This window comes from Balaenoptera musculus, chromosome 20 (genome assembly GCF_009873245.2).
Source record: "Balaenoptera musculus isolate JJ_BM4_2016_0621 chromosome 20, mBalMus1.pri.v3, whole genome shotgun sequence".
Classification (NCBI taxonomy): Eukaryota; Metazoa; Chordata; class Mammalia; order Artiodactyla; family Balaenopteridae; genus Balaenoptera; species Balaenoptera musculus.
This window is the reverse complement of record NC_045804.1, coordinates 43,196,395-43,223,084: the sequence shown is the minus strand read 5'-3', so window position 1 is coordinate 43,223,084 and position 26,690 is coordinate 43,196,395. Positions and strand designations below refer to the sequence as shown.

General features: G+C 47.5%; 1 protein-coding gene across 1 annotated transcript; it reads left to right on the top strand.

Moving 5' to 3' along the window:
- Positions 1-10,838: 10,838 nt before the first annotated feature.
- LYRM9 (LYR motif containing 9) lies at positions 10,839-26,261 on the top strand. The gene is made up of 4 exons (XM_036837219.1): positions 10,839-10,896; positions 21,742-21,884; positions 23,550-23,642; positions 24,536-26,261. Exons 2-4 carry the CDS (start codon positions 21,759-21,761, stop codon positions 24,551-24,553), a joined length of 237 nt encoding a protein of 78 aa, XP_036693114.1. The 5' UTR covers positions 10,839-10,896; positions 21,742-21,758; the 3' UTR covers positions 24,554-26,261.
- Positions 26,262-26,690: the final 429 nt, after the last annotated feature.

Below are 26,690 nucleotides of genomic sequence, written 5' to 3'. Positions count from 1 at the left end.
AGAGCTGGCGATGAAAGCTGGGGAGCCCCATGCAGAGGCACACAGAAGAAGTTCTGTTTCTCAAGAGGAGAAATGGATGCCAGCTGTTTCCCACCCTTACTGTGCCTCTGCATCTCTCTCACCCTGGCTTTCCACCTCCGAGCTCTCCCTTGGCTGCAGCTTAAAGTTCATGTGTAGTTGACTCTCGGTAATTTGGAGACAGATTATCAACCCGTGAGTTACCCAAGCCCTTTGCTAATTCTCTTCTTTGCCCTGTTTACCCTCCAAGTGGGATCTTTTTTAAAATTTATTTATTTTTATTTATTTATGGCTGTGTTGGGTCTTCGTTTCTGTGCGAGGGCTTTCTCTAGTTGTGGCAAGCGGGGGCCACTCTTCATCACGGTGCGCGGGCCTCTCACTATCGCGGCCTCTCTTGTTGCGGAGCACAGGCTCCAGACACGCAGGCTCAGTAATTGTGGCTCACGGGCCCAGTTGCTCTGCGGCATGTGGTATCTTCCCAGACCAGGGCTCGAACCCGTGTCCCCTGCATTGGCAGGCAGATTCTCAACCACTGCACCACCAGGGAAGCCCCCCAAGTGGGATCTTGACTGTTCATTAGGACACCTACCAAGGAAGGAGAGAGAAACAGAAAATTCATCTTCAAACCAGGCCACTTGGCTACCAGCTGCTGATTTTTGGTTTGCGTTTTAATGGGGGAAAAAGATAAAAACTACAGATTGTGATGAGGTCAAGGACTGAGTCTCCTTCATGCACATTCTCACCCTTCCTGTGGATGACCAAGAGCCAGGTGAACACATGAGAGCACGTGGCATTAGACTGTTTCTGTCGTTTATCACATATTTCAGATCCCTTATTGTCATGCTGGGGCTCCAGAGAGGCTGATGTTGTGTTGGAAGCGGTTTGATTCTTCTGGCTCAAAGACCAGTCTGTTCATACTAACAATCACTTAATTCAGTGATTAAACAAACAAAAGACCCTAAAAGTCCACCCAGTAGTTGAACTGAATTGACCCTCTCACTTGGTCTACACTCAGCCTCGTGGAAACAACTGGTGTGTCCTGCTTCTTTGATGAGATGACCTTTTTAAAGGTGGAAGCAGCACATCTCCCATCTCTTCACATCCCATTTTCAGGACCTAGTCACATGGCTGGAGATGGCTACAACGGAGACTGGAAAAAGGTCTCCTCTTTGACCTTCTTTGACCATCTCATCAAAGAAGGTCATCTCATCAAAGACAATGGCAGAGCAGAGACTTGCATCTAGGTCTTCCTTCGTGGCCCTTATCTCTCAGGACTATGTGATATTTCTAATGGTCGGAAGAAAACAGGGCTGTGGCCACATAAAAATCTCACAGAGCACAAAGGCTCAGCCCTCTCTCCTGAACAATTGGTGGAGGCGCAGTGCATGATGGGATTCTTGTTTCCTCGCTGTGGGCCATGGGGGTGAGCGGGCATCAGCCTCACCACTGTGATGTGGGCAGACAGATGAATGCTGGCTGCCTCTAGCACAGGACAGTGGGCGGGAGCTGTACTGGGTTCAGACTGCTGTAAGCAAAGCACTTCGGAGGATGACACTGCATTATTAGCATAAACCAGGAGCCTATTGATCTGGCTGATTAGAAAACCTTCCAAGGCACTGGGGTAATTAGCACAATTTGCAGCGTAGCAGTTATCAGCTTCATTGCTTAATTAACAATGTAAATATCTTTCTAAATGACATTTTATAATCATGATCAGACCCTCTAGCATTTGCCCTGTTCACTGCTAATTCCTTCCCAGATGTACAGATAGTCGCCTGGCATCCCATTTCGGCATCTCATACGATAAAGCAATTGTCTATGCCCCACATCTCCTCTTTTGGATCTTACTAGGGGTCTGTTCTGAATTCCTCTCTCCAGCCTGAAATATACAGTCTGCCAATTGAATTGCCAATTAAAAGTACTTAATTAGATGTGAAAGGGGAGTTCTGTCATGTTCTGGATTCTGAACTATTTTTTATTTATGTGCTTAGCAGGATAAGTCATCTTAAATTAGCATCACATTTTTCCCTCTGAAGAGCACGTGAGAAATAAGGCTATTAGGAGGAGAGGTTTAACACAATATTTGTGTACACTAGTCATGGGTGCAGAGAATCATCCCAAACGCATATGGTGCTTTGGCAAGCAGGGTTATTCTTCATCTTTATTTTATTTCCTTATCATCTCTTGTTGAATTAATGTTTGCAATAGAATATTTGGCCTTCGTTATCAAACATATGGGCAGGGAACTTGATTGTTTGATTTATTTTTTAACTTTAAATTTGCCTATTCTTTTGAGTATCAGGGCCATACCAAAAGATTATTATTCCATGTCTAAGTTGCAAATGACATACAAACAAATTCAAATCTTTATGCAGCCCTGGGGGTGGAAAGTTCAGAGGCTCATAACCCTCCCCGGAAAGAATGCCCCCGAAGCTTCCCATTACTGGAGGCTTGATGATTTCAGCTGGTGGATTATTCACTTCTGGTCTTTTTGCTCCTACTCACTTTATGGTGAGCAGTGCAGTTACACATCTACAAAGTGTGCGGAAAGGGGGTCTAATACAAACCAGTGCATATCATATTGGTAAAATGGTGGGGAAGGCAAATGAATTTTGGAGGAATTTGCTGTGGGTTTTAACTAACCATCTTGCCCTTGTTCCCCATTATCACTGATTTGTGTGATAAGTGCCAATTATATGTGTCATAAGTATACTCCTTTTTGCTGAAGACAAGAGATCTTATGTGTGATGCAAATCAGGGTTCTCAGAATGCTAATTTTGTAATGAGCCAATGCATTCTTCAAGGAGTTTATAGTCTAGCGGGGAAATAAAACATGTGCATAAATAATTATAATGCAAAGTAGAGAACTGGTGTGTCATGAGACGGTACAGAAAGAATTATGGCCAAAAAAGAGGGTGGAGGAATAAATTATAGTTGAGGGAGTTAGGAAGGCCTGCTTGAAGGTTGGGGCAAATTGGCATAAAAGCAAACTGAGGGTGTAGGGTGTGGTTTCTAGAAGAGGGGAACGGCAAGAAGAAAACACAGAGGTGGAACAGCATGAAATTGAAATGAGGAACAAGATGTTTACCATGGCCTTTTCAGGAGGGACATGAAGGAAAGCACTAGAGGGAATGCTGCAAAGGTAGGTCAGGGCTCCATTGCACAGAACTTAGCATCCAAGGCTGAAACACCTGCACCGCTTTTTGCAGACCACGGATTGGCCAATTTTTTTTTTTTCTAAAGGTCCAGAGAGTATTTTGGGCTTCGAGGGACCCGTGGTCTCTGTCACAACTGCTCAGCTCTGCCATCAAAGCACAAAAGCAGTCAGAGACAACATGTACTTGAATGGGCATCACTACGTTCCAATAAAACTTTACTTATGGACACTGAAATGTGAATTTCATATAATTTTCACGTGTCACAATATATTCTTCTTTTGAGCTTACTACTCTCCTCTGCTGTTGTGGTAGGCAGGGGCATGAAGCTGTAACCATCTCCTAACCTCTGAGTTTTTCTTTACTTTGGAACATATCCCCATAACCACAGAGAGCCAAGTGCTGATGAGCTTGGATCCAGGGCAGCAGAGAACCACAAAGTCAGGGTGTCAAGCAACCATGATGGCGTATGCACGTATCGGTGGCTGTGGGTCTATCGCCCTGTGGACCGGGACCAAGCTTCAGCATGCAAGTACTAGGGCAGCGCTCCCGATGGGCTTAACAGTATTTGGTAATCAAAAAGAAATTCCTTGACAATCCGTGTGTGGTAAATGTGATACACAGACTGTCCTCTACTTTTATGAACCCACGTTTTGGTACACTACCCACTGACATCCCTAAACCAACTTCCCGGTGCTGAATTAGGTCTTTCCGTACATCAGCAGGCTAATAATACCTTCCCTCCATCTCCTGGGTAAGATTCTGTAGTTTCCAGCAAGTAATCTTCCTCCTCCGAAATCTCCCCGTCCCTCACCAACCTGCCCTCCAGGACTGGGAGGGGGGTTTAGACTCGTGGTCCTGCAGGAAGCCTCCTAGCCCCCTCCAGCTCTCCTTCCTGCCCAGGTCCCCTGAAAACTAATGTAGGGCTCAGAGAGGCTGGTCTGGAAGGAACACTGAACCAACCTTTTCCTTTGTGACCTGGATCAAAGCAGTTATGTCTCTCACTTCCAGATACACCAGACACGACATAGGAGTTTTTAAAAACATAAAATGTATTTTTTTGTCCGATTTGGAATTAGATGTTTATGCTTGAATAAAATATATCTCATTAATCTCCTTCCCCTTTATCTTCTCTGCCCTCTCTTCTCTTACTCACAAAAGTCTTTTTTTTCTAACAAGAGCTAATGTTGAACACTATATGGCGAAGAAAATGTTAATTACGTAACTAACCTAATGTGACAATGTTTCAAGAAGGAAGGTGTCATCAGCTGATGCAAAGGCTGCTGGGAAGTAGAGAAAGCTAAGGACAGAGAATGAGCTATGGCTTATGACAACGTGGAAGCCACTGAAAACCTTGTTAAGAGCAGCTTCAGTGGCATGAAGATGGAAGCCAACTGTATCCCCCAAAGGGTGAACGGGTGAATGAGTGAAGAAATGAGGCAGCCTGTGTAGACAACTAATGATGGCTTCTTCACTTAGATATCAGTTTATTTTTTTAATTTTTTAAAAATTTAATTTATTGTTGGCTGCGTTGGGTCTTCGTTGCTGCACGCGGGCTTTCTCTAGTTGTGGCGAGCGGGGGCTACTCTTCGTTGCGGTGCGTGTGCTTCTCCTTGCGGTGGCTTCTCTTGTTGCGGAGCACGGGCTCTAGGCGTGTGGGCTTCAGTAGTTGTGGCGCACGGGCTGAGTTGCTCCGCGGCATGTGGGATCTTCCCGGGCCAGGGATCGAACCATGTCTCCTGCATTGGCAGGCGGATGCTTATGCACTGCGCCACCAGGGAGGTCCCTAGATGTCTATTTAAATGTCACTTCTTTGCAGTGATCTGAAGTAGCCCTGTGGTGACTATCACATGACTGTATGCTATGTCTCTGCAAAACACTTATTTATGATCTGATCGCATGTTTTTTCTTTCTTTGCTGTTCTCTGCCACCAGGACGCCACACATGCACAGTGATCTTGTCATGTTTTATTTCTCTGTATCCCCAGAACCTAGAAGATTGCTTGGTACCTGTAGGTATTAAACATATGTCGAATGAATGGATAAAATTTGGCTGTGGTGGGGGGGGTGGAGAAATAGACTGGAGAAATAGCCCAGTGCTTCTCAAACTTTAATGTGCCTGGGGATCTTGTTAAAATGCAGATTCTAATTGTGTAGGTGTGGGGTGGGAGATTCTACATTTCTAACAAGCTCCCAAGTGAGGCCCGTGCTGCTGGCCCGTGAATCCCATTTCGAGTAGCAAGGCCTCTGGACCACGGAGGTACGTTGCTTAAAATGAACAGGTGGAGAAGAGGAGGTTAATGGTGTGGGAGAGAGGGGTAAACCGCAGGAAGGCAGAGGGGACAGAATCCAGAGAACCAGCAGGGGGCTTGGTTTTTTCAAAGGCAAAAGGACACTTTCCTCCTTGTAACAGGAGAAAAGGAGAAGGGGTGAGAAGGGAAGTTCTTGACTGAGGGTGTCTAACTTTTCAATGAGGTCATCAGCAGAGAGGGAAGGTGGAGGTGGGCTGTGGGAGTTCTGAGAAATTGTCATTTTCTTTCCGGGCAGCATCCAGTATGCCTTTGAGTTTGGATCATAAATTTAAAGTGAAACATGGGACTTCCCTGGCGGTCCAGCGCGTAAGACTCTGCGCTCCTAACGCAGGGGGCCTGGGTTCCATCCCTGGTCGGGGAACTAGATCCCGCATGCATGCCTCAACTAAGAGTCCGCAGGCCGCAACTAAGAGTCCGCATGCCACAACTAAGAAGTCCGCATGTCGCAACTAAGAGTCCGCATGCCACAACTAAGACCCGGCACAGCCAAAATAAATAAATGAATAAATAAATATTTAAAACAATAATAAAGTGAAACTCGTCAGCTCTATTGTGTCATTTTCCCAACATTAATCCACTTGGGTGCAGGTTGGAGAAGGAGGATGACAGGGTCATCCAGAGCACGTGTGACAGAGGGCAAGAGGAACCAAGGAGTCGAGGGTGTTGGTAAGGGGGCGTGATTTTAATGGTGGACCACAGGAAGTGGGGCACAGGCACGGGGACACTGCAACACTGCTACTCAGTCCCTGCCCTCATGGGGCTCTAGTGGGGAAGACAACATACATATATGTGTATGTATTAAATGTGAATGTACATGTGTATATAACTAGCAGAACTGTCAGTGCCTCACCCATAATTCCTTGAGCCTTACATTGTGCATACCTGGCTGACTTGCAACTGCCAGCATCTGCACCTCTGCCTGAGAGCATTGCAAGCCAGAAGTATCAGGGGGTCAGTGTTGCTGAGAGCATCATTCAACCAGTAACTAACAGGGACTGATGTATAAGTACCCCGGCTCCCACGACCCTCCGGTGGGATAACTGAGGTGTGTGTTCCACGTTGGTTCCCCAGCAGGATGAAGCTTGTTGCCCTTGGTGGTAACTTGCTGGGCAAGATTCTCTTTATGGGCTGCCTTCCCTTCCCTGTCTCACTGCCCTTAATGGATATTTTCTAGGCTCACCTTCTAAATAAATTACTTGCTCTCGAAACCTCACTTCAAAGTCATCTTCTTCTGGGGGAACCCAAACTAAGGTTATATAATTATAAACTGTGATGCATGCCTTGGAGAGAAGTACAGGCTACTGTTTGGGAGGAGAGGGTTATCTGCCCCAGTGTCTAGTGGGAGTAGGGGCATCAGGGAAGTTGATCTAAAGGAGGAGCAGGATGGAAGGAACATGGGGCATTTGAGGGTCTGAAAGCCCACAGTGGCCGCAGCAGGGGACCAGGAACACTAAGTGAAGCCTAAGAGGGCAGACCCTGCAGGATCTTGCTGGATGTGGTAAGGAGTCTGGAATATCTATTCAGAGAACATTGAGAAGCCATTACAGGGGCTAAAGGAGGACAGTGTCAAGATCAGATGTGCTTCTAACAAAAAGTGGAGAAGGACAGGAGAGCGGGACTGGGAGAGATGGAGCCCAGAGCCTCCTGCTAAGACTCCGGGCTTTGCACGGAGTTTTGCACGTGGAGGAGTCTCAACAAATGTTTGCTGAAGTGGAAGGTAACTGTTAACTACCTATTTGATTGACCAAAACACCTTACTTCCTGGCCAAAATGAATAATGGTTTCTCTTAATTAATGATGCTCTTTTGTTCAGGGCTGCTTCACTTAACTTTATCAGGCCTTTCTCTTTGGGGAAGGATCAAAAAGATAACTTCCTTTTACTTTTTCTCATTCTCCACTCCTCTCCTTTTTCTGTCCCGTTCTTCTCTCTCCCACCTCCCCCTCTATACTTTGTCTCTCATCTTCCTCCAAATAATCCTATTTAATAAAGTTGATCATTTCAAACAGTCTCCATTTCTATTAACTGTGGCATTTAATTCTTGTCTGTGGCCATCTTAAGGCTCTGCAGATGTAGTCAGTGGAAACAGAATTACACTCTGTGGACACGGTGATTTTAAAGTGGATCTTTAGTCAAATGCCATCAAAATGCAAAAAAGAAAAATATTCCCAAGCACATTCACTCCTTTGTTAATATCTCCATATACACACCCAGCAGGCACGTATATTTTTTATGGGAAAAATTCCATTCCAAAGCTGATTTATACAAAAAATTTCATGTCTGTGTGCATGTTATTTATAATCTGAAATCATGAGACATTGAGCATATTTTCAAGAGATGAAAAAGTAGAGACTCAGTATTCAGAGATAACATACATCTGATCATCAGTGTGGTCTCACGTGTGGCCACTGTAAATATATGACCACAGAACACACTAAGAATATAGAATGATATATACCAGTCAGCAAGTTTAGATTTATGGAGCTGCGGAAAGTAACACAAGACAGAGAGAGGTCCAGGAAGGCTAAAACCCAAGCGGTAAATTACTCTCCAAGTGTGTGTTGTAAACAGTCACAATTGTACCCTTCTCCCTCTTTACTCTTTTTATAAATATCTTTAAATCCTTGCTCATCCCGTTCTTCAACCCAGCAATTAAAGAAAAAAGACACCAGTTGTCTGAGATTTCACATAACCTTTCATACCCAATATCTTCATTGTCTTAAAAAAAGAAATCTTCAGTAGTCAGCGAGGGTTATGTTTTGCAATACCCCAGGGTGGAGAAGATCTGTTCACTGGGGTTTCCATTTTCATCCTGATGTCCCCTTTTGGCACATTCACCAGTCACCTCATGCCCCTCACCCTGTGTTCTGGCAGGATTTGAGACATGCAAATTGCAAACTGGTCAATAGCAACTTTGCATATTTTGAATAGAAGAGAACCCCGTAGTACCACTCAATCTGTTCACAAGGAAATCTGAGATAATGGGGAATGAGAACAAGGGCAGACCAAGCGTCCTAAGTGTTTTCTTCAAAGTGTTTATTATGCTTATTAAATCTATTGTACAGTGATGAATGAATTTGAATTATTTACATGGTCAGCCTTTGAGACAATAAGCTGATTTAATCAGAGGATGCAAATGTATCTTGTCTCTTTGAAATCTAAAAACAGGTTTAAACTAGAAGAAACTTCAGGACTTGTAACTTTCCCCACAAATATGGTTATAAACCTGCAGTTGTCAGGTTAAATGACATATTGTCAGAAATCAAGAGAACGGAATGATGTATTTCTTAGGAAAGTCGATAAACGCCCCTGGGAAAACATGTCCCCTGGACAGCCAACTCTTGGGTGACAAAGTTTTCAAGTAAAAAGTCTTTCAATTCTGTTCGTCTCAAAATATCATGCACCGTCTGACACGAGGGTGTTCATCCGCTAAAATGTCAGTGGAAAGGAAAATGACATGGTAAGAATGGTTGGGTTTTCATTAGATTGTGGGCCTGGTGTCATTTTAGTGAAGGTCTGGACTGGTAAGAATTCTCCAGTTTTACTACTGAAGCTGTAAGAACCCAAGGTTGCTGTCACATTAAAAGTATTATAATCCAATTAGTTCACAATCTAGGTTTCCATTACGATTTGGAAAACAATTGGAAATTGGTATCCAAGCCTACTCTACTTTGTGTTATTATTATTTTTTTCTTGGACGCTTATAAGGAATGTTTGTGAAAGGTAAAATCTCGTGTGTTTGTAAAGACAGAACAGGCACCCATGGTTCTGAAGGTGGAGTCTTTCTGAGGTAAAGTGAACAGCTTGCATCTTGAATATTTTATAAGATCTAGGTATTAGAACAATGTTTCTGATGCAGGAACACAGTGATCAAGGAACAAAAGGGAGATAGGGCCAAAGAACAGACTGTAATATTTCTTCAAAATATTAAGTGATCCTAAGGCTGAAAACAGGAATGTCTGGTGACTGCAGATTGTTCCTTAAAAGGGCTCTAAAAGCTTAATGATTTATCGATTGGATCTACACTAACGATGTGCCTTTGACTATGCGTGTGTAAATAAGGGGGCTGATTTATGAGGATACAATCGTATGTTTCAGATATATTTGGTCCAAGTCTACATATTGAAAATAAATTGAAGGATTGAGGTCATTATCTGAATATTTCAGGGGAGGAACCCCCAAATGATTTGGAGGAAGGCTAGTATGTTAGGTGAAGAGGGATAAAAAAGAAAGAAAGGAAAGAAAGGAAGGAAGGAAGGAGGGAGGGAAGGAAGGAAGGGAGGAAGTGGGGAAGGAGACTCTAAAGGAGGTTAGGAAAAAAAGAGAAAAACTTTAAAAAACACTTCTGTTAAGAAATATCTCCTGCTTTTCTTACCTTAAAGGAGAAAAAGAGATCCCCAGGTGCCACCAGGGAGCAATGTCTTCCTTAAAAAAAAAAAGAAGAAGAAAGAAAAAGGAAAAAAAGAAAAGGAAAAATAAAAAGTTGTCTTGTTAAATCAGCTACACACGGAGTCTGTCTGTGTAAGGAAATCGGCCTTTTCATTACAAATAGGTTTAAAAAGCCCTAGAGAAGAGAGACGTGAACAGAAGCAATATTATCCACTAACAACCTAACTCCCTTTTAGGCATCAGCTGAGAGAAGATCAGCAGCATCATTGAACAGGGGGTTTGTCTTAAGATAAAGACTCATCTTTATCTCTTTCAGGATATAAAACTTGTATTTAAATCAATTCAGAGAAGCACTTTAGCTCTAAACATTAGAAAGCGGGGAGAGCCTATTTAATAAAACAGCATTATTTCATTTTCAAAGAATGATACTGGCAGTCGCTGTGAGTTTAAATTCTGTATTCTTTTCCTCAATTATAATTATAGATGGGTCTGAAAGGAAGCATGCCTATTACTCTCATATTTATTCTTTTGACAGGTGTTATGGGACTGTAATTTGATGAAATGACTCAAAACGCAGATTCCCATCCAAATATAATTCCTGTCATCAACAAGAGTGGTTTAGGAAAAGTCCGTCTGCAAGCCTTTTCACGGATCTTGAACACCCCTCATATTTTAGCAGCAATCCATACTCAGGAAAATGGGGAGAGCCTGTCTTCAGGGCTTATATCCGAGGTAGCAAAAACCAAAAGGAAGAGTGGATGTTTAAAGTAAAGAAGGTTGTGAGTGGGACAGCTTTGTTTTTCAACCGTGTGTACTCGGATCAGGGAAAGGGCACCCAGTAGGGTTTCCTCATTAACAGACCCCAAGTCCCGCGCGCGGCCGATAGAGGCCGCTCGGCTCAAGTCGCCCTGCAGGGGCGGTGCTTCGGCGATCCGGGGGCGGTGCTTCGGCGATCCGGGAGCGCAAGCGCACTGGTGGCCGCCGCGTCCGCCGCGTCCGAGGCTGACGTGATCCTGTGGAGGCCGGTGAGCCGCTAGGCGCCGGCGGAGGGCGGGAGCGCGGGCGGGCGCACGGGGGCCCGAGCCACCCGGGGTGGCGGGGACTGGCTGGGGATGTGAGGTCTCGGGCGTCCTCGGCCTGGCGCGGCTTGTGGAAGACTCAGTGCCGCTGCCTTTCCCTCGCCGACCCTCTTGCCTCCGGAGAGCCGTGTGCCCCGGAGCGCGGCTCCTGGACGCGCCGCAGGCCTTGCGGGGACGGCTCGGGCGGAGGAGGCCCAGGACGCCGGGGGGTTGGGGGCGCCGCGGGGAGCCCAGGGGTATGCGGGCGCCGGGCCAGCTGGTGGAATGTTCCTGACGGGCACACGTCTCCGCCGTCGGCCTCAGTTTGCCCATTTTCAAAAGCAGTCGTAGCCCCTGCACGGGCCGAGTGCCCGCAGCACCCCGTGAGCGCGCTTACCTCGAGTCACCTTCACCTTTTGATTTACGCTTCTGCCTAACTGATCAAGTCGCTCCGTGGCCGAAACCCCTGAGCCCTTAGGACTAATCTTTCCTTTTGTTTGTTTTTACACAGCATACAATTCACCCACTTCAAGTGCACAATTCAGTGTCTTTTAGTTTAGTCGCAGGACGCAGGCTGCGCTTTGTGCGTCCACGTCCACGTCCACCCAGCCACACTCTACTCGTCCTTCAGACCTCAGATTTAATGTTCCTTTCTCAAGAAACCTTCTCTGACCCTTGACTGGGTGAGGGACCCCGTGAGCCAGTCTCTCAGGGACCTGAATTCCACGTTGTAGTATTCAGTTATAATTGAATATTTGGTTTTTATTATCCTCTGTTATTGTGTAAGTTCTGTGGGGTTAGGGGTTGCCTTGATTTGTTTCCGTAACGCCAGCAGCTAACACCTTATTGGTGCTCAATGACTATTTCAACACACACGTGCCTTCTGTGTGTCAGACTCTGTACTGTACTAGGGAATACAGCCATGACCAAAATAAGCTTCCTGCTCTCCTGGAGCTTACGTTCCAGTGGGGGAATGAATCAAACAAATAAGTAAATATATATCGTGGTGAAAAATGCCGTGAAGAAAAAAAAAATGCCGTGAAGAAAAGAAGAAGGGACTATAGTGTGGTCAGAGAAGGTCTCTTAAGTGAGACTTGGATACATGGGCGTGTGAGCCACGTGGGTGCCTGGAAGAGTGGTTGGGTATATGTGAGGACAGGCGAGGAGGCCAGAGGGAGGAGGAGCACGAGAGAAAAAGGGTAAACCAGGTGCTTTCGGCTCAAGGGTCCTTGGAGACAAGCCCTAGGTGTGTGTAGAAAGAGCTTGAGTTAGGAAGGGAGAAGCCCAGCTGTGGCTCTTAGCTGGTTCTTCTGTGTGACCTTGAGCCTCGGTTTTCTTCCTCTGTAAAGTGAGAGTAACAGGATTGGAGCTTAAGTAGGCCCTTTGAAGTACCCAGCTCCAGTATCTGACACCTGGTAGCTGTACAATACATCAGTTCCTGTCTTTGGCCCTCGAGAAGAGTGTGTTGTGGCCTGTGTGGGCAAGGCCATTGGCACAAAGCAGTCTAATATCACTAGATTCAGTTGAGGTTGCTGGTTGCTCTATTCTGCAACCAGCATGTTTGCTTTTGGATGATGTTTCTGGTTTGCTTTGGCTGGAATAGCTCACCAGGTTCACTTCAAACTGTCAAGGCCCAGGGTGGTTTGGGCTGACAAACGTGATGTTCAGGATCCTTTGAGACAGCAGGTGTGGTAGAAAGAGCTGAGGATTCAGAGCCAAAGAATCTGAGTTTGAGACCTGCCTCTGCCACCTGCTGGCTTTGTGACTTCAGGACAGTCCCCTTCTTCCTGGCTTTAGTTCCTCTTTGGTAAGTGGGAATCCATCAGCACACATTTATTGAGCCTCTGTTATGTACTGGGCACTGTTGACTATAGAGGGGTGACTAATATAGTCTCTGTCTTCCAGAAGCTGACAAACAGCAAGGAACACAGGTAGCCAGGTAGAGTAGGAAAGGGTGAGACATCCAAGCACCTAACACGTGCCAGCCCCTGGGCTAGGCAGTGTACTGATGTTAGCTTGAGTGATCTTTGCAAACCCCCCATGAGGTACATATGCTGTTGTCCAGTTTACAGAGGAGGAAGCCAAAGGCCAGAGAAGGTGAATTTAATGAGAGAAGTTGGAACCAGACTTCAGAGGGCTTTGGATAAAGAACATTCCACAGAGGTTTTGGAGAAGGGTGTGTTTTTTAGGACGTGTCCTTGGGTGGCACTGTGAGGGCTGGACTGGAAAGAGAGAGGCTGATAAGGAGGCATTGTTACAAAGCTGGGAACCGAAATAGTGTCCATGGGGCTGGATCTTGAGAGCCTTGACCATGTGAGAGAGAGACTGGAGGAGCGAGGATTGTTCCCCGTTTCTGGCTTAGGAGAACACGCGTTCACGCTGGAGCCCCGGAGTTGGGGGGAGCAGAACCATTCTGTTCCTATTGCGACTTGACCCATCCAGAAGAATAATTGCATATTTAAACAATGTCCTGTGCAGGCTTAATTTAGCTTTATCAGTGCTCAGTGGGGCATAATTTCTGGTTATTTTCTGTAGTTCCATTCTTTTCTTTCTTTTTTAATGTATGACTTTTTTTTTTTTTCCATTTATTTTTAAGTGCCTTATGTCAGGGCGCAGGTTAGGGAAAGACAGTGGGATTAAATGGAGCCGAAGGCCTGTTTCTCAGGATCTGTAATGGTGATACCATTTGGCTCCCAGGAAATTCCCTTTGTGGCTTTATTTTCACTCTTTTCCTTTATTCTGTCACATTCTCCTTGGGTTTCCTAAGAGCTTTTTTTTAGTATTTCTCTAGTTGCCCCTTTTCTTTGTGTAATTGACATTAGTCTTGGGACTTGTGTTTTCATCTGTATGCAGGGGGAAGCCATAGATGAGGTCCTTGGGTTTCTGAAAAGCATGGAACAAGGGTTTATGGAGAAGGTTGAAAACCAAGGACTGGATATAGTATAGTCAGGTGCTTTCATGAATGCTTGGACCTGGCCCTGAACGAGCCCTGGGGAGAGTTCTCAGTGGGGTCCTTAGCCCTGATTTGGGCAGCATTTGCGAGTGGCTCAGATATAGACATAGGTAGTGTTAGAAGCAGGTAAGGGCATGGGCTTTTGAATAAAATAGGCCTAGGTTTGATTCCTTATCTGACCATGTACTAGCTGTGTGGCCTCTGGCAAGTTACTTAACCTCTCAAGAGTTTCAGTTTCCTCATCTGTAAAATGGGGCTAATGATACCTACTCCATAAGATTGTTGTGAGGATACTTGAGATAACACATGTAAAGCTGTCAACACCTCCCTGACATATGCTAATCACTCCCTGAATGGTAGGTAGTAAGACATGCCATCAGCTCTGCAGAGGCCAGGGGTAGGAGAGCCATGTAACACATCAGGCTGTTCATCTCTGTGGTCCTAGGGCTGAGTCCAGAGTCACACACGGGATAGATGCTCAGAATGGCCTTGCATGGGTGACTGACACAGCTTGCTGGGGTTACTCTCTCTCTTTGTACCCCCTTCGTACCTCGTATGTGATTGTTTCTGTGCTTTTGTTGTGCTGAATTGACTTGGATAACAGACAGGATCAGGTATCCCAGAGATTGTGGCAGATTGTGACTCTGGATGAACTAATAAAATACAAGATGGGGAAACAGACTTAAGAATAGTTCGTGGAAAAAAGGTTCCTTTGAGCCGAATGCCAGGGCCATGTGAGGGCCAGAGCAGAGAATGCAGTCTGGGCTGCATTCCTTGGATTCCCAAGTAAAGGAGGTGGCATTGCCATGTGAGCGCCAGTGCCCACGGAGCCGGTCAGAACACAAGCAAACCATGGTTTTTCCCTCTGGGCAATATGTTTAAGAGTGAGATGGATAATGAAGGGATGTGTGTGTGTCCAGAAAGAGGAGGGCGGTGAGATGGGGAAGCATTGGGGGTTAGGCACCTTCAGGATGCTTATCTCGGAAAAGATATGACTGGGGGGGCTGGGATGATTGACTTTGAATAATGACAGACTGGACTTGGTGGTAGGTTAGAGAGACTTTAGCCCCAAAGGGCAGAGCTCAGAACAGCGAGTAGAATTTTACAGGGCAGATCTTAGCTCAGAAGCGAAAGGACTTTCAGCGCCCTGCCTAGAGGGAACGCTTTGAGGGAGAAAAGGTGGGTGACTCCCTGCCAATGAGAAGAGATTCTTTGACACCGAGTGGGAGAAGGTCACTTTCAGCTCTTTGGCATCCTGCTTTTGAGAGGTGGCCTACTTTGCCCTGTTTCTATTCATTCAAGTTAACACCTTTTCCTGAGAGCCTGCTACTTCGGTGGCCGCAGGATGAGTAACCAGAACTCAGTTCTGATTTGGGAAGAAGCTAAATAAGTTTCACGTGATCTGTAGTTTGATTTAAAAGTAAAAAAAGATGTATTTCTTTTTCTCCCTGATGTATAGAGAGCTAACTGAATCAATGAAATGCACAAACCTCTTCTGACCTCAGTCTGCACCAGAGGCTTCCTTTAGCAGCCCATTCCTATTTCGGGTAGAAGCATTAAAAGGGCATCATAACGTATTGTTTTCCCTTTTGCTGCTCTTCCAGGGGCAGAGAAGGGCCTGGGAGAGGAACCTCATACTCAGTGAGCTGCTGCCATGAACCAGGCGTCTATGTCTCTTATTTAATCCTCACGTCAGCCTTGCCATGGTTTGGGGCCCACATACTTCACTCTTCCACGCAGTCAGTACTCAGGGACAGAAAAGTGGCCTGAAAGTTGTTGGGGAGAGGGAGGATTCAACCTGACACCCCTCTGTTTAGTGGCCACTGTGTGCCAGGCACTGTGGGAGTGACAAAGTGACAGAGGAGACTGAGCCGGGAAGAACGTAGAGTGCGTGGGGATTTGGTTACAGATGGGAGAGAGGTTGGTGGTTGATTGGGGAAAGTCTTCAACACCCCACCCCTCCATCACCATGCATACATACTAATGACCCTAGAGTTTGTTCTGTGGGTGCCATTAAAGGATGTCAAGCAAGGGGCTCACAGATGAGATTTTTGTTTTTAGAGGCTCATTCTGGCTGAGCATAGGGAGGGATTGAAGAGTCGACGTTTCAGAAGGGTGTTGGATTAATCCTGGAGAGAGTCTCTGAGAGCCTAACGGGTCCTTGGAAAAGGAGGGGCCCCCTTTCCTTCAAGAACTCAGGGAGGTTGGAGCACTGGAGCTGGAGCCGGAGCCCACATCCCAGCTCCACCACTCCCTGGTTGTGTATCCATGGGCATGTCAGCCCACTTTTCAGCCTCAGTTTCCACATCTGCAAAGTGGGGATTATAATGCTTTTTGTCAGAGGGTAGTTGTAAAACTGCACCATGCCTAACGCATCAGTCGGCTCTCAGGTGAGGCTGAATTTCATGGTGGTGGGGAGCCGAGGATATTCTTGTCTGATGGCCTCTCCAGACTGAGTGAGGTAGGAGGTGTCAGTGGCCTGCGGGAGTTCCTGCTGGTGAGCTGGAGGGAGGCTGAGGAGACTGGAAGAGGCCTGGAGTATTTGGGTGGGAAAGCGAGGGTGTTTCTGCCAGAGGGGATGGCCAGGAGTACCGAGGCATGGAGGACCCTGCAGAGGGCAGCGGTCCTCGCTTTATAACGGGCAGGAGCACAGGCTGTCTCGGCCACATTTGGACCGCCAGGGCCTGAAGGCAGGGAGGAGGCTGAGCTGTTGTTTTCTCAAGCTTGGGGGTTGGCTGGATTTTGAGGTTGTTCAGTCAGCAGGCATTGATGGAGGAGTCCACTGTGTGCTAGGACTGTGCTAGGCACTGAGGCAGAGGATCTGACACAGTCCTTGCCCTCGTGGGCTGGTGGGAGAGATGGACAGGCAAACACAGGGTGATTCCTGCACGTGCAACAGGCTGTGGACGCACAAATAAAGATGGGAGTCTAGTTCTGTGTGGGGGTAAGAGGGATAGGAGGAATTAACCAAAAAGAAATTATTGGAAGAGTGTTAGGAGCTCCCAGAACCAAGGGAGAAGCCTAGAGAAGTGTGCAGGAATCTAGACATTTCTGGAAGGCCAGGCAGCAGGACCTTCAAGGACAGTTCAGAGCAGGAAGAAGCTGATCAGGACACACTTCTCAGGGGTCCATAAACTCATTTGCCGGCTCTTTGTCACCATGTTCAGGAACCTATTTCCAGAGGTGGAAGATACTCAAGTGGCCTAGTTTGGGTCTGATGCTCTCCCTGTGGCCGGGAGAGATGCAGCCACTGGCGGCAGTCTCAGCAGGCCACGCTCAATGGGAAGGAGTCATCCCTCAAAAAGAAAATTGGGGGTGAAGGAAGCTGTTAGGAAGAACCACAGAAATGTATTACAGGATGAATAAAAGTCCTTTGGGGGCAGGGGCTAGTGTTCCAGGCAGCACTCACCGCGGGCTCTGGAGCCGGACTTCCCATATGGAAAGCCTGGCTTCTGCTCTCACAGCTGTGTGACCTTGGACAAATTTCCTCCCTTCTTTTTGCCTCTGTTTCTTTATATGTAAAAGGAGAGCATAATGGTACCTCTTGTAGAGTTACTGAGAAGATTAGTTAATTCTTGTCCATTTTTAGAATAGTGCCTATCACATGATAAGTATTCAGCAAGGCAGTTGTAATAATAGCTGTAAATGATGACGATGATGATGATGATTGTTATTATCATTAAAGGAACTATAGGTGGTTTTTGTCAGTGTGCCTGGCAGGTAGGAGAGTGAGGAGGGATGAATCTGGGCAGATGAGGATGCTTTAGGAATTGGCATCAGCCTGAAGAGCTTAAGACTTTATTCACTAGGTGATGGAAAGCCATCTGTGATGGTTAAGTTTATGGGTCAACTTGACTGGGTCATGGGGTGCCCAGATATTTGGCCAAACATTATTCTGAGTGTGTCTGTGAAGGTGTTTTTGGATAAGATTAACATCTAAATCAGGAGACTGAATAAAGTAAATTGCCCTCCCTCACGTGGGTGGACCTCATCCAAGCACTGGAAAGCCTGAGTAGACTGGCCTTTCCCTACCGAGAGAGAATTCTCCTGCCTGACGCGGCCTTCGTACTGAGACATTGGCTCTTCCTGGTTCTGCAGCAGCTTCTGGCCTTCTGACTCAAACTGGGATATCAGGTCTGCAGATTTTGAACTTTCCAGCCTCAATAGTCATGTGAGCCAATCTCTTATAATCTGTTTCTCTCTCTCTCTCTCTGTATGTATATATGATTGGTTCTACCTCTCTGGAGAACCTTAATACATCTGTTATATGCCAAGCATTCTGTCACGGTGCTGAGACTATAGCAGGCAAACATGACACAGGCTGTCGTGTGCCATCAGAGCTCAGTTTGCCTGGACTCAGTAGCCAGTGTTGGGTGATGTGATGCGGGGTGGTGGGCAGGGGCCAGAGCAAGAGGGGGTCTTGGAGGCCATAGAAAGCAGTATGGATTTTATTCTGTAGACCAGTGCTTTTCCAAAGTTCAATACCACTTTCATGATTCTTGGCATATCCAGATTTCAACTGCATTCTTACTTGCTTGATACACTTTTAAAAATCACTTTTCTGCCCGTTCATTTTTTAAACTGTTGTAAGCCATAATACCTATGAGATTATGGAATTTTTTTTTCTCATTACACATGAAAATAAATATAAAAGCATGACAATAAAAAGATGTTGGTCCATACACTGCTTAAAATATTTTCGTCTTTGTCCCACATTCTGGGAAAAGTTGTCATGAGTGATAGGGATGGGATGGACATCAGGGGTTTTAGGCAGGAACGTGACATGCTGAGATTTATGTTTTGGAAAGATTCACTCTGGCTGTTGAGTGGAGAATAGATTGTCAGACAATAGATTGCTGGGAACTCTTGCAGGTGTCTGCCTGAGTTGTGATAAGAGTCTGAACCGAGGATGTGCAGTGGAAATAGAGAGGAGGGGACAGATTTGAGGGGCGTCCAGAGGTAGAATTTGATAGGACTTAGAGACCAGTGGCATGGGGTTTGAGGAGGAGGCAGGTTGTCTCTGTGATGGCTTTGGTTTGGTTGCCTGGGAAGACAGAGGTGTCTTTACAGAGGCAGGGAGCTCAGGTGGGGAGGCTAAGGTCGAATCCAAAGAGCAGGATATGCGAAGCAAGGGTTCCCAGGGCTACCGGGTTTGACTACAGATTTAGCAATGATGCTGTGAGGTTCATTGCGCCTTAATAGCAAACCCATGCTTTAAATTAAATTAAAACATTTTTAGTTTAACTCGTCTGAGTGGACCCACACAGGCATTCTCTTCTAGTTATTACTGAGAATGACTAAGTATTATAATTGAGCTGAAAATAATCTCCCGCCCATACTTGCTGGGTTGGTTTCTAAGTATTGCTTGGGTTTTTAAGTAATGTAACAAAGTTGTGTTCTTTCCAAGTGTTAATTTTAAAGACTGCAGATGGTAACCATCTGTTACACGACTAGCATTTTACAATATTTGATTAGCACTTTATATAGTTTGGGAAAGCCTGCCAGTGGAGTCTGCCCATCAGTCTTCGGTGCTGTGTCCTCTGTGGTGGCCCTTGAAGGTCTCTGTCCCCATGATATGTGGCTCCCCTCTGTTTGTTGTGCTGAAGTGTGACTAGTCGGACGGGCAGGTTGATATACGTGGCAAGAGAACCTTGAAGAGCCCTGCCCTGTTTGCACTCTTCCTCAGAGCTGGAACCATCAGAGCTCATTGGCGAAGCAGAATTTGGGAGGGCTAGATCTGTCCATCAGTTAGGACTCTTTTGGTTGCAAGTGACAAAACAACAAACCCAAACCTGCGGTTTGTTGGGACCCTAGGCAAATCTGGGACTGCCTTCAGGTGCATGGTTTTGGGGCTCGGGTGACTTTTTTTTTTTTTTTAAATAAATTTATTTATTTATTTATTGGAGGCGTTGGGTTTTCGTTGAGGTGCACGGGCTTCTCATTGCAGTGGCTTCTCTTGTTGCGGACCGTGGGCTCTAGGTGCGCGGGCTTCAGTAGTTGTGGCACACAGGCTCCGTAGTTGTGGCTCACGGGCTCTAGAGCACAGGCTCAGTAGTTGTGGCGCAGACGCTTAGTTGCTCTGCGGTATGTGGGATCTTCCCAGACCAGGGCTCGAACCCGAGTCCCCTGCATCGGCAAGCGGATTCTTAACCACTGCGCCACCAGGGAAGTCCCTCAGGTGACTTCTTTAGACTTGGTTTCAATCAGGGTCTCAGCTCTGCCGTCTGCTCTGTGCCTTCAATCTCAGGCTTCAACAGGAGGCAAGATGGCTTCCCTGAGGGTGAAGTCCTCTCAGCATCAAGTCTAGAGGGAAAGAATGAAGCCTTTCCACTCACTCCTGCAGAGGTGTTGAGGTTTGCTCTGATTGGACCAGTTTGTCATGTGCCCATCTGTGAACCAGTCCTCGTGACCATGTGGATAAAGGGCTCTGATTGGTCAGGCCTGGAGTGGAGCCCCACCCAGACCTTGTGGGCTGAGACCTGGAGGGGTGGATTCCCAGTGGCTCATCCCAGGATGTTACCAGGTGGGAGGATTTGGGGGGGCAGGCGGCCACCTGCCCACCCCAGTGTCAGAGTGAAAGGCCATAGTACCAGGAGCAATGGGCAAATTTAAACTGTGGAGACAGACATTTATTGTTGCCAGGAAGATCATATGCTGGAAATGGAATGAAGGAGCCTCTGAAACTAGCTCCTTAGTAAGTTTCCTTTCCTAATTTGAGATAGATTAGTATTTAGATTTAGTATTCTGGTTCTCTTTTTTTTTGAGTGGGTGGGGATTGTCTTCTTTTTATGTTACTTTAAAACTAAGGCCCCTCACTTAATCTTGGTCTGTTAGCATCTCCATTTGGAACACAGTGAGCTTCTCTCTCAGAGAGGGGAAATCTGTGCAGAGGAGATAACAGATTCCATTCAGTCCAGTTCAACAAACAGGGCACGAAGCACTGGGGCCTGGGCCAGGCTCAGTAGGTCTGGCAGCTGATGAATCCCCAGCAGTGTGGAAAGCGCTGTTACAGCTCCAGGAACGTGGCACTGCACCACCCCCCCCCCCACCTCCAGGGAGGGACAGTCACGAAGGGCTTCCCAGAGGAAGTGACACTGACCTGGTCCTGGAAGGATGAACACAAGTTCCTCACATGGAGGAGACGGGGAAGGGAGCTCCATGCTGAGGGGGCTGTGTGTGCAAAGGCACAAGAGGTGACCTACTTGCCGGCTGAAAGGGTCTGGGACAAGTTCCTTGTGTCTGACTCTGGGGTGAGCCGAGACACTGGTTCCAAAACTCATTCTGGCATCACTGTGGGGGCGACTGGGGAGTGACAGGCTTCAGGCAGGGACACCAGGCAAGATGCTGTAGTAGAGGTCCAGGCAGGATCCTGTGGAGCATCTTGTTAAATTGCAGGTTCTGTCCAGTAGGTCTGGGGTGACATTGTGTTTCTAATTAGCTCATGGGTGATGTCGCTGCTACTGGTCCAGGACCACACTTTGAGTAGCGAGGCTCAGACCTCTGGGCACTCTCCCCTCTGTTGCCTGAAGTCAGCTGGTTTCTCAGTGACTGTGACGCAGGATCTTCCTGCTCATCTCCCTATTCCTCCTGGCGTGACACCTCCTCATCCACCACCTGAAGCTGGTCTCCAGAAGGAAGACAACAGGATGAGGCTGTGCCTCTCCCCTTTGGTACTTGCAGGCCTGCTCTGAGCTGAGACTTCTGCAGGGCCAAATGCCCAGCCTGAGCTCCGGCTCTGGGTTCCCTGGGGACCTGGCTGCACACTGTATCAAATACGTCTGCTTCCCAGAGCGCTGGAAGCTGGGGGCCAGGGCTGAGTATTGGCTTGATGCCTAGAAGTGATGCTCTGTGTTTTCCAGGGACAGAGGTCTTGCAGATGGCCCCGCTACCGGGGGCAGAGCTGGTCCAGAGGCCGCTGCAGCTCTACCGATACCTGCTGCGCTGTTGCCGGCAGCTGCCAACCAAGGGCATCCAGGAGCATTATAAGCATGCTGTCAGGCAGGTGGGAGTAGGGTCCCCTGGGCTTGGGGTGGGGGGCTTCCTGTAATAGGGGGCCTATCACAGGGTTGGGGGCCAGGGGCGGTGGGCAGGGATGGTTTTTCCGGTGGTGGGGGTGGGGGTGGCAGTTCCCTAAGAGCCACCGGAAAGCAGTGCTGGCCAGCCCAGCTCCTCTCGCTGGTTTCTGTTCCGGAAACAGGATGCACCCAGCACAGCAGCTCTGTGCCAGCGCTTGAATAAGGCAGCTAAACAGATGATTAAAATAGAGTGTGAGACATAACATCATTTTGACAGGCATACCTGCCAATAATGCACAACCTGAATTTAGTCATGAGAAAACATCAGGTAAACCCAAACGGAGCAACCGTCTACCACACAACCGGCCTGTGCTCATCAAATGTGTCAATGTCCTGAAGCACAAAGGCAGACGACTGCTCTGGTTTAAAGGGGACTAAAGAGATGTGACAACTAAGTGTAAGGAGTGATCCCAGATTGGATCCTGGACCAGAAAAAAGCAATGATTATTAAGGACATTATTGGGGAAATTCATGAAGCTGGAATATGGACTGTAGATAAGATAATAGTATTATATCAGTGTTCAATTTTCTGAATTTGATTACTATGGTTATGTAAGAGAATGCCCTTGCTTACACACCCAAAGTATTCAGGGGTTAAGGGCATGATACCTGAAACTTTAAATGCTTCCAAAAATTTTTATACAAACCCATATAGAGAATGATAAAGCAAATGTGGCAAAATAGTAACAGTTGGTGATTCTGGTAGGGAATTCTTTCATAATATTCTTGCAGCTTTTCTGTAGATTAAAAACTATTTCCAAATAAAAAGTTAGAAGCTAAAATTTGTATATAGTATGGAAAGTAAAAAAATAGAAGTAGCAACAGAGGGTTGTGGAAACATGGAGAAGGAGTAGTTAGCTGTCTGAGGGAGTCTGGGAGGACTTCCTGGAGGTGAGCATTTGAGGTGCTCCTAAAGATAAGTAGGAGGACATGTGGGGTTGAGAGTGACGTATCAGAGGGAAGTAACCAGTTCTTTTGAAGGGCCATGAGAGCCACACCAGTGAACCTGAATCTCATGTTGCTTTTCAAAGGCGAACATCTGGTCAAAGCAAACAGCAGCCCTGCATTGCTCTGCTTTGGGCCTGGCTGGATTTTCCAAAGCCACCCTCTCCGCTGCCCCTCCCTTCCCTGCACGGCTTTCCAGCATGGGTCTGGAGAAACTCTGCTCTTCTCTGTGGTGAAGCCATGCAGAGAGCTCAGCCTGGTGAAAGCAGCTTCCTGGGAAGAGCAAACGAAGCAGAGAGATGGAAGTTTCCCTTAGGCCTCTGCTACCCGATAACCTTTGGGCCCAGCTTGGTTTGGGGGTAACTTGGGGCCAGTCTTCCTTTTCACGGCTGCCCTGCTGGTAGGAGTACAGGCTGTGTAGTCAGATAGTCCAGGATTCAGATGCTGGTGCCATTGCTTAACGGCAAGTTAGAGTCTCTGAGCCTGTTTCCTCATCTCAGGGTGGGATCATCATAACGGTCTGTGGAGGGGTAAGAGCGATGCTGAGTGTACAGTGCCCACAGTGTGCCTGGCCCACAACTGCAGCTCTGAAGCTGCCAGTCCTGTGATTTTTGCCTAGTCATCTTTCCCTATGCTTAAACCTCCAGAGTTTCCGAGTTCATTCGGATGAAGACAACCCTGAGAGGATCCAGCAGATTATTAAAAGAGCCATTGAAGATGCTGACTGGATCCTGAACAAAGTAAGTGCTCGGCTCCGACTTCCACCTGCGAGTTGGGGTTGAGGGCTGTAATCTCCGTGACCACCAGGGGTCACCCCTGCCCCACAGTTGAGACCGATCAGCGCTGTGGAGGTCCCCCCTCCCCTCACCAGCCGCTCCCCTCCTCCAGAAGCCCAAAGGTGATGGCAGATGCCCTTCTGGTTGCGTTTTCTGCCAGGGGGTGCACATCCTTAATCCCTAAAGGCAAACTTATGCCTCACGGTGCTGAATAAGCTGAGATGGGGCCACAGGAAGAAGGAAGAGAACCGTCTTCCTGGTAGCAATAGTGCCAAAGCTGGCAGCAGCCTTGTGACAGCTCAGAGAGGAAAGCTGGGTGAGGCAGGGTTACTGAGGAAACATTCAAGTATCTGTTTTGGTAGAGGCAGGAAGGGAGTCAGGAATACAGACAGGCTTGCTGGTCCTTACACTTGGTATTAGAACAGCTTTGAGAGCTGGAGCACACCCCACCACTCTGTCCTTCTGAATCAGATCTCCAAAGGTGGGGTCCAGGATTTGTTTTTTAAACTCAGTGATCGGACTAGTTGGTTTCTGAATGTTGTCTTCTATAACCGGAGATTTTTTTTTCTTCTGAACGAGACTCAGCTTGAAGGGAAGACTGGACACACCACAGTTTTCAACTCCACTGTTCCCAGTGTCTTTCTTACCCTCTCTCCCCAACCCCATCAGCTTCCTTTTCTACTGGAACCAACTAGAGACTTGACTGTCTGATGCCTGCTGAGCGGGTTCCACTGCCTCTAAGAAGCCCTTGCAGGAGGCGGCTGAGGCCTAGTGACCACAGTTCTTAGGACTTCCCGGGTCCTCCCTCCCCCTGCTGGCTTCCCTCACCCGCTTGTAATGATCTCTCTGTCTTACAGTATAAAAAACAAAACTGAGACTCCAGGACGTAGTGAGTGCAGCTGCCTTGGAGACACTGATATTGAGAGCCCTCACTTCGCCTGGCACTAATCAGCAGCAGCAGTTTTGGAATATCCACTAGCCTCGTTGGCTGGGAGCAGGAAATCAGGGGTAGGAGAAGCTGATATTTGCTCAGACGATCTTCTTGCCATGTTTGTGTCTCCAGTGTCTCCTTTATGTTTGCTTTTCCAGCTGGTTATGATGTGAGATTTGGGGAGAATGTGTTTTCTCACTTTGCACTGAAAGTGATTCATTTATTCTGGACATCATTCTTTGAGACCCAGAGCCGATGTGCCCTCCTAGAGCTGCGTGTTCAGAGGACAGGGCATGGGTTTAAGAACCAGACAGATCTGGATTTGAATCTCAGCTCAGAGGCTTTTCAAGGGTGTTGGCTTCAAGTCCAGTTTCCTCCTTCATTAGGATTAGATAAGATGAAATCAAAGAGCCTGACGTAGGACCTGGTATGCGGTGGGGCCAGTAAATATCCCTCTGAGGAAGCCGTCCTCTGCTGCTCCCACGGTCACACATCTCTCTAGCTCCCTCCACATCAGGTCTTAGTTCCTTGTGGGTTGGTCCCGTCCCTGCCTGTCACCGCAGGCCCCCGAGCCCCGGCAGTTGCACTGTGCCCAGCGGTCCGCCCAGCAGCTGCTCTTCCTGACATCAGCCCAGAGAGGCAGAAACCCTGGTCCTTGCCATCTTGGGGTTTATTGTGTCCCAGAGTGGCGAAACAAAGAACGCCAGAGCAGCTGCAGTAGACACCGGCGCATTCAGGCTGTGTGAACCTGTGATCTGTTTTGACCGGCCCTTGCCTACTTTACTCCACCTTAGCAGGAAAGCGGGGAGGAGCAAGCCAGCAGTCATGAGGTTATCGTGAGCCTGAAATCGGTGGAGAATGCAGACCTGGGTCACATCCCAACTGCACACAAGTTACTCTTGGGTGACTTACCTCCTCTCCTTCAGCTTCGGTTTCCCCGTCTGGAGGAATGGAGTAATGACCGTACCTACCTCACGGGGCCACAGTGAGGAGTCATGAGCCCTAATGTACACCAAGTGCTTCACCCAGAACCCGGCCTGGGGAGCCAGGGAGAAGGGAGCTCAGAGAGGTTGAGCCCCTTTTCAAGGTCACAAAACTGCTAAGCCAGGTCTGTGAATGTACCAAATACTATAGATTTAGGAGGGAAAGGAGAGCAGCCGGGAAAGAGGGAAGGAAGGGTGAGAGGGAGGGAGGGAGGAGAGAGGGAGAGCAGCAGGGAATGTCGGGGTAACTGGCCGGAGTGGGCAGAGCAGCCAGAAGATGCAGAGGGAAGCCACACCAGGATGCGAGTGTCCCCCAGGGACTCTCAACCAGAGGATGAGCTAGCGTACACTTGTGTCCTTGCAGCATGTGACTTAAAGTGACTGAGATACGCCCATGTGCACTCAGTTGATCAGCAGATAATGAAGTAAATACATCAATTTGTGAAAGCTCTGGTGTATGTTGTTCCCTACTGTGTGCTGTCATACTAGATGTTGAGGATTAGAGATAGGCAAACAGAAAGCTGCCTGGGAGGGATCATTCTTCAGAGTCCTAATTCATTAATTGAAATGTCCAATCCTAGGTAAAAATAAAATTTCAAAACTTGAATTAAGGTGGTGGTATCTCCCCTCTTCCAGTTGGGATCTGCTGCAGTGGGAAACCCGCTGTCAGAGAAGGGGGCACGGGTGGGCGGCCGTTGCTAACTTGGGGGTGGGGAGGGAGTGGAGGGGCATGCCAGGCAGAGGGGCAGTTTAAGCAAAGGCTCCAAATAGCACCACTTGCTCAGGAACTCCCACGCTGTTCAGTGTGGTTGAGACACTGTGGATGGAAGAGACAGTTCTACAATCATCTCTTTATGTAATTGTCTCCCACCTGAGAGTGAACCCCTGGAGGGCAGGGACCATGTGCTGGTCAGTGCAAAATGTTCTGGGCCAGCTGTGTGCCTGCTGCCCAGGTGGTGAGCTGTAAGCATTTGTTGAATGGGAGAATGATAATACCAGGCAACCTGATGTCTCTCTTTTGTTAGAGTGTTTATTGCTTTTTAATAATGGGGGAGGCTGGAAGGTGGTGATTATTTCTTGGCCAAGCACTGGTGTGTG

What these genes read in the sequence shown, in the direction of transcription:
- LYRM9 (XM_036837219.1), top strand. Translation starts at nt 21,759, where the DNA reads ATGGCCCCGCTACCGGGGGCAGAGCTGGTCCAGAGGCCGCTGCAGCTC. An exon ending in ATAAGCATGCTGTCAGGCAG is followed by an intron (nt 21,885 to 23,549) that starts GTGGGAGTAGGG and finishes TTAAACCTCCAG; the next exon opens with AGTTTCCGAGTTCATTCGGA.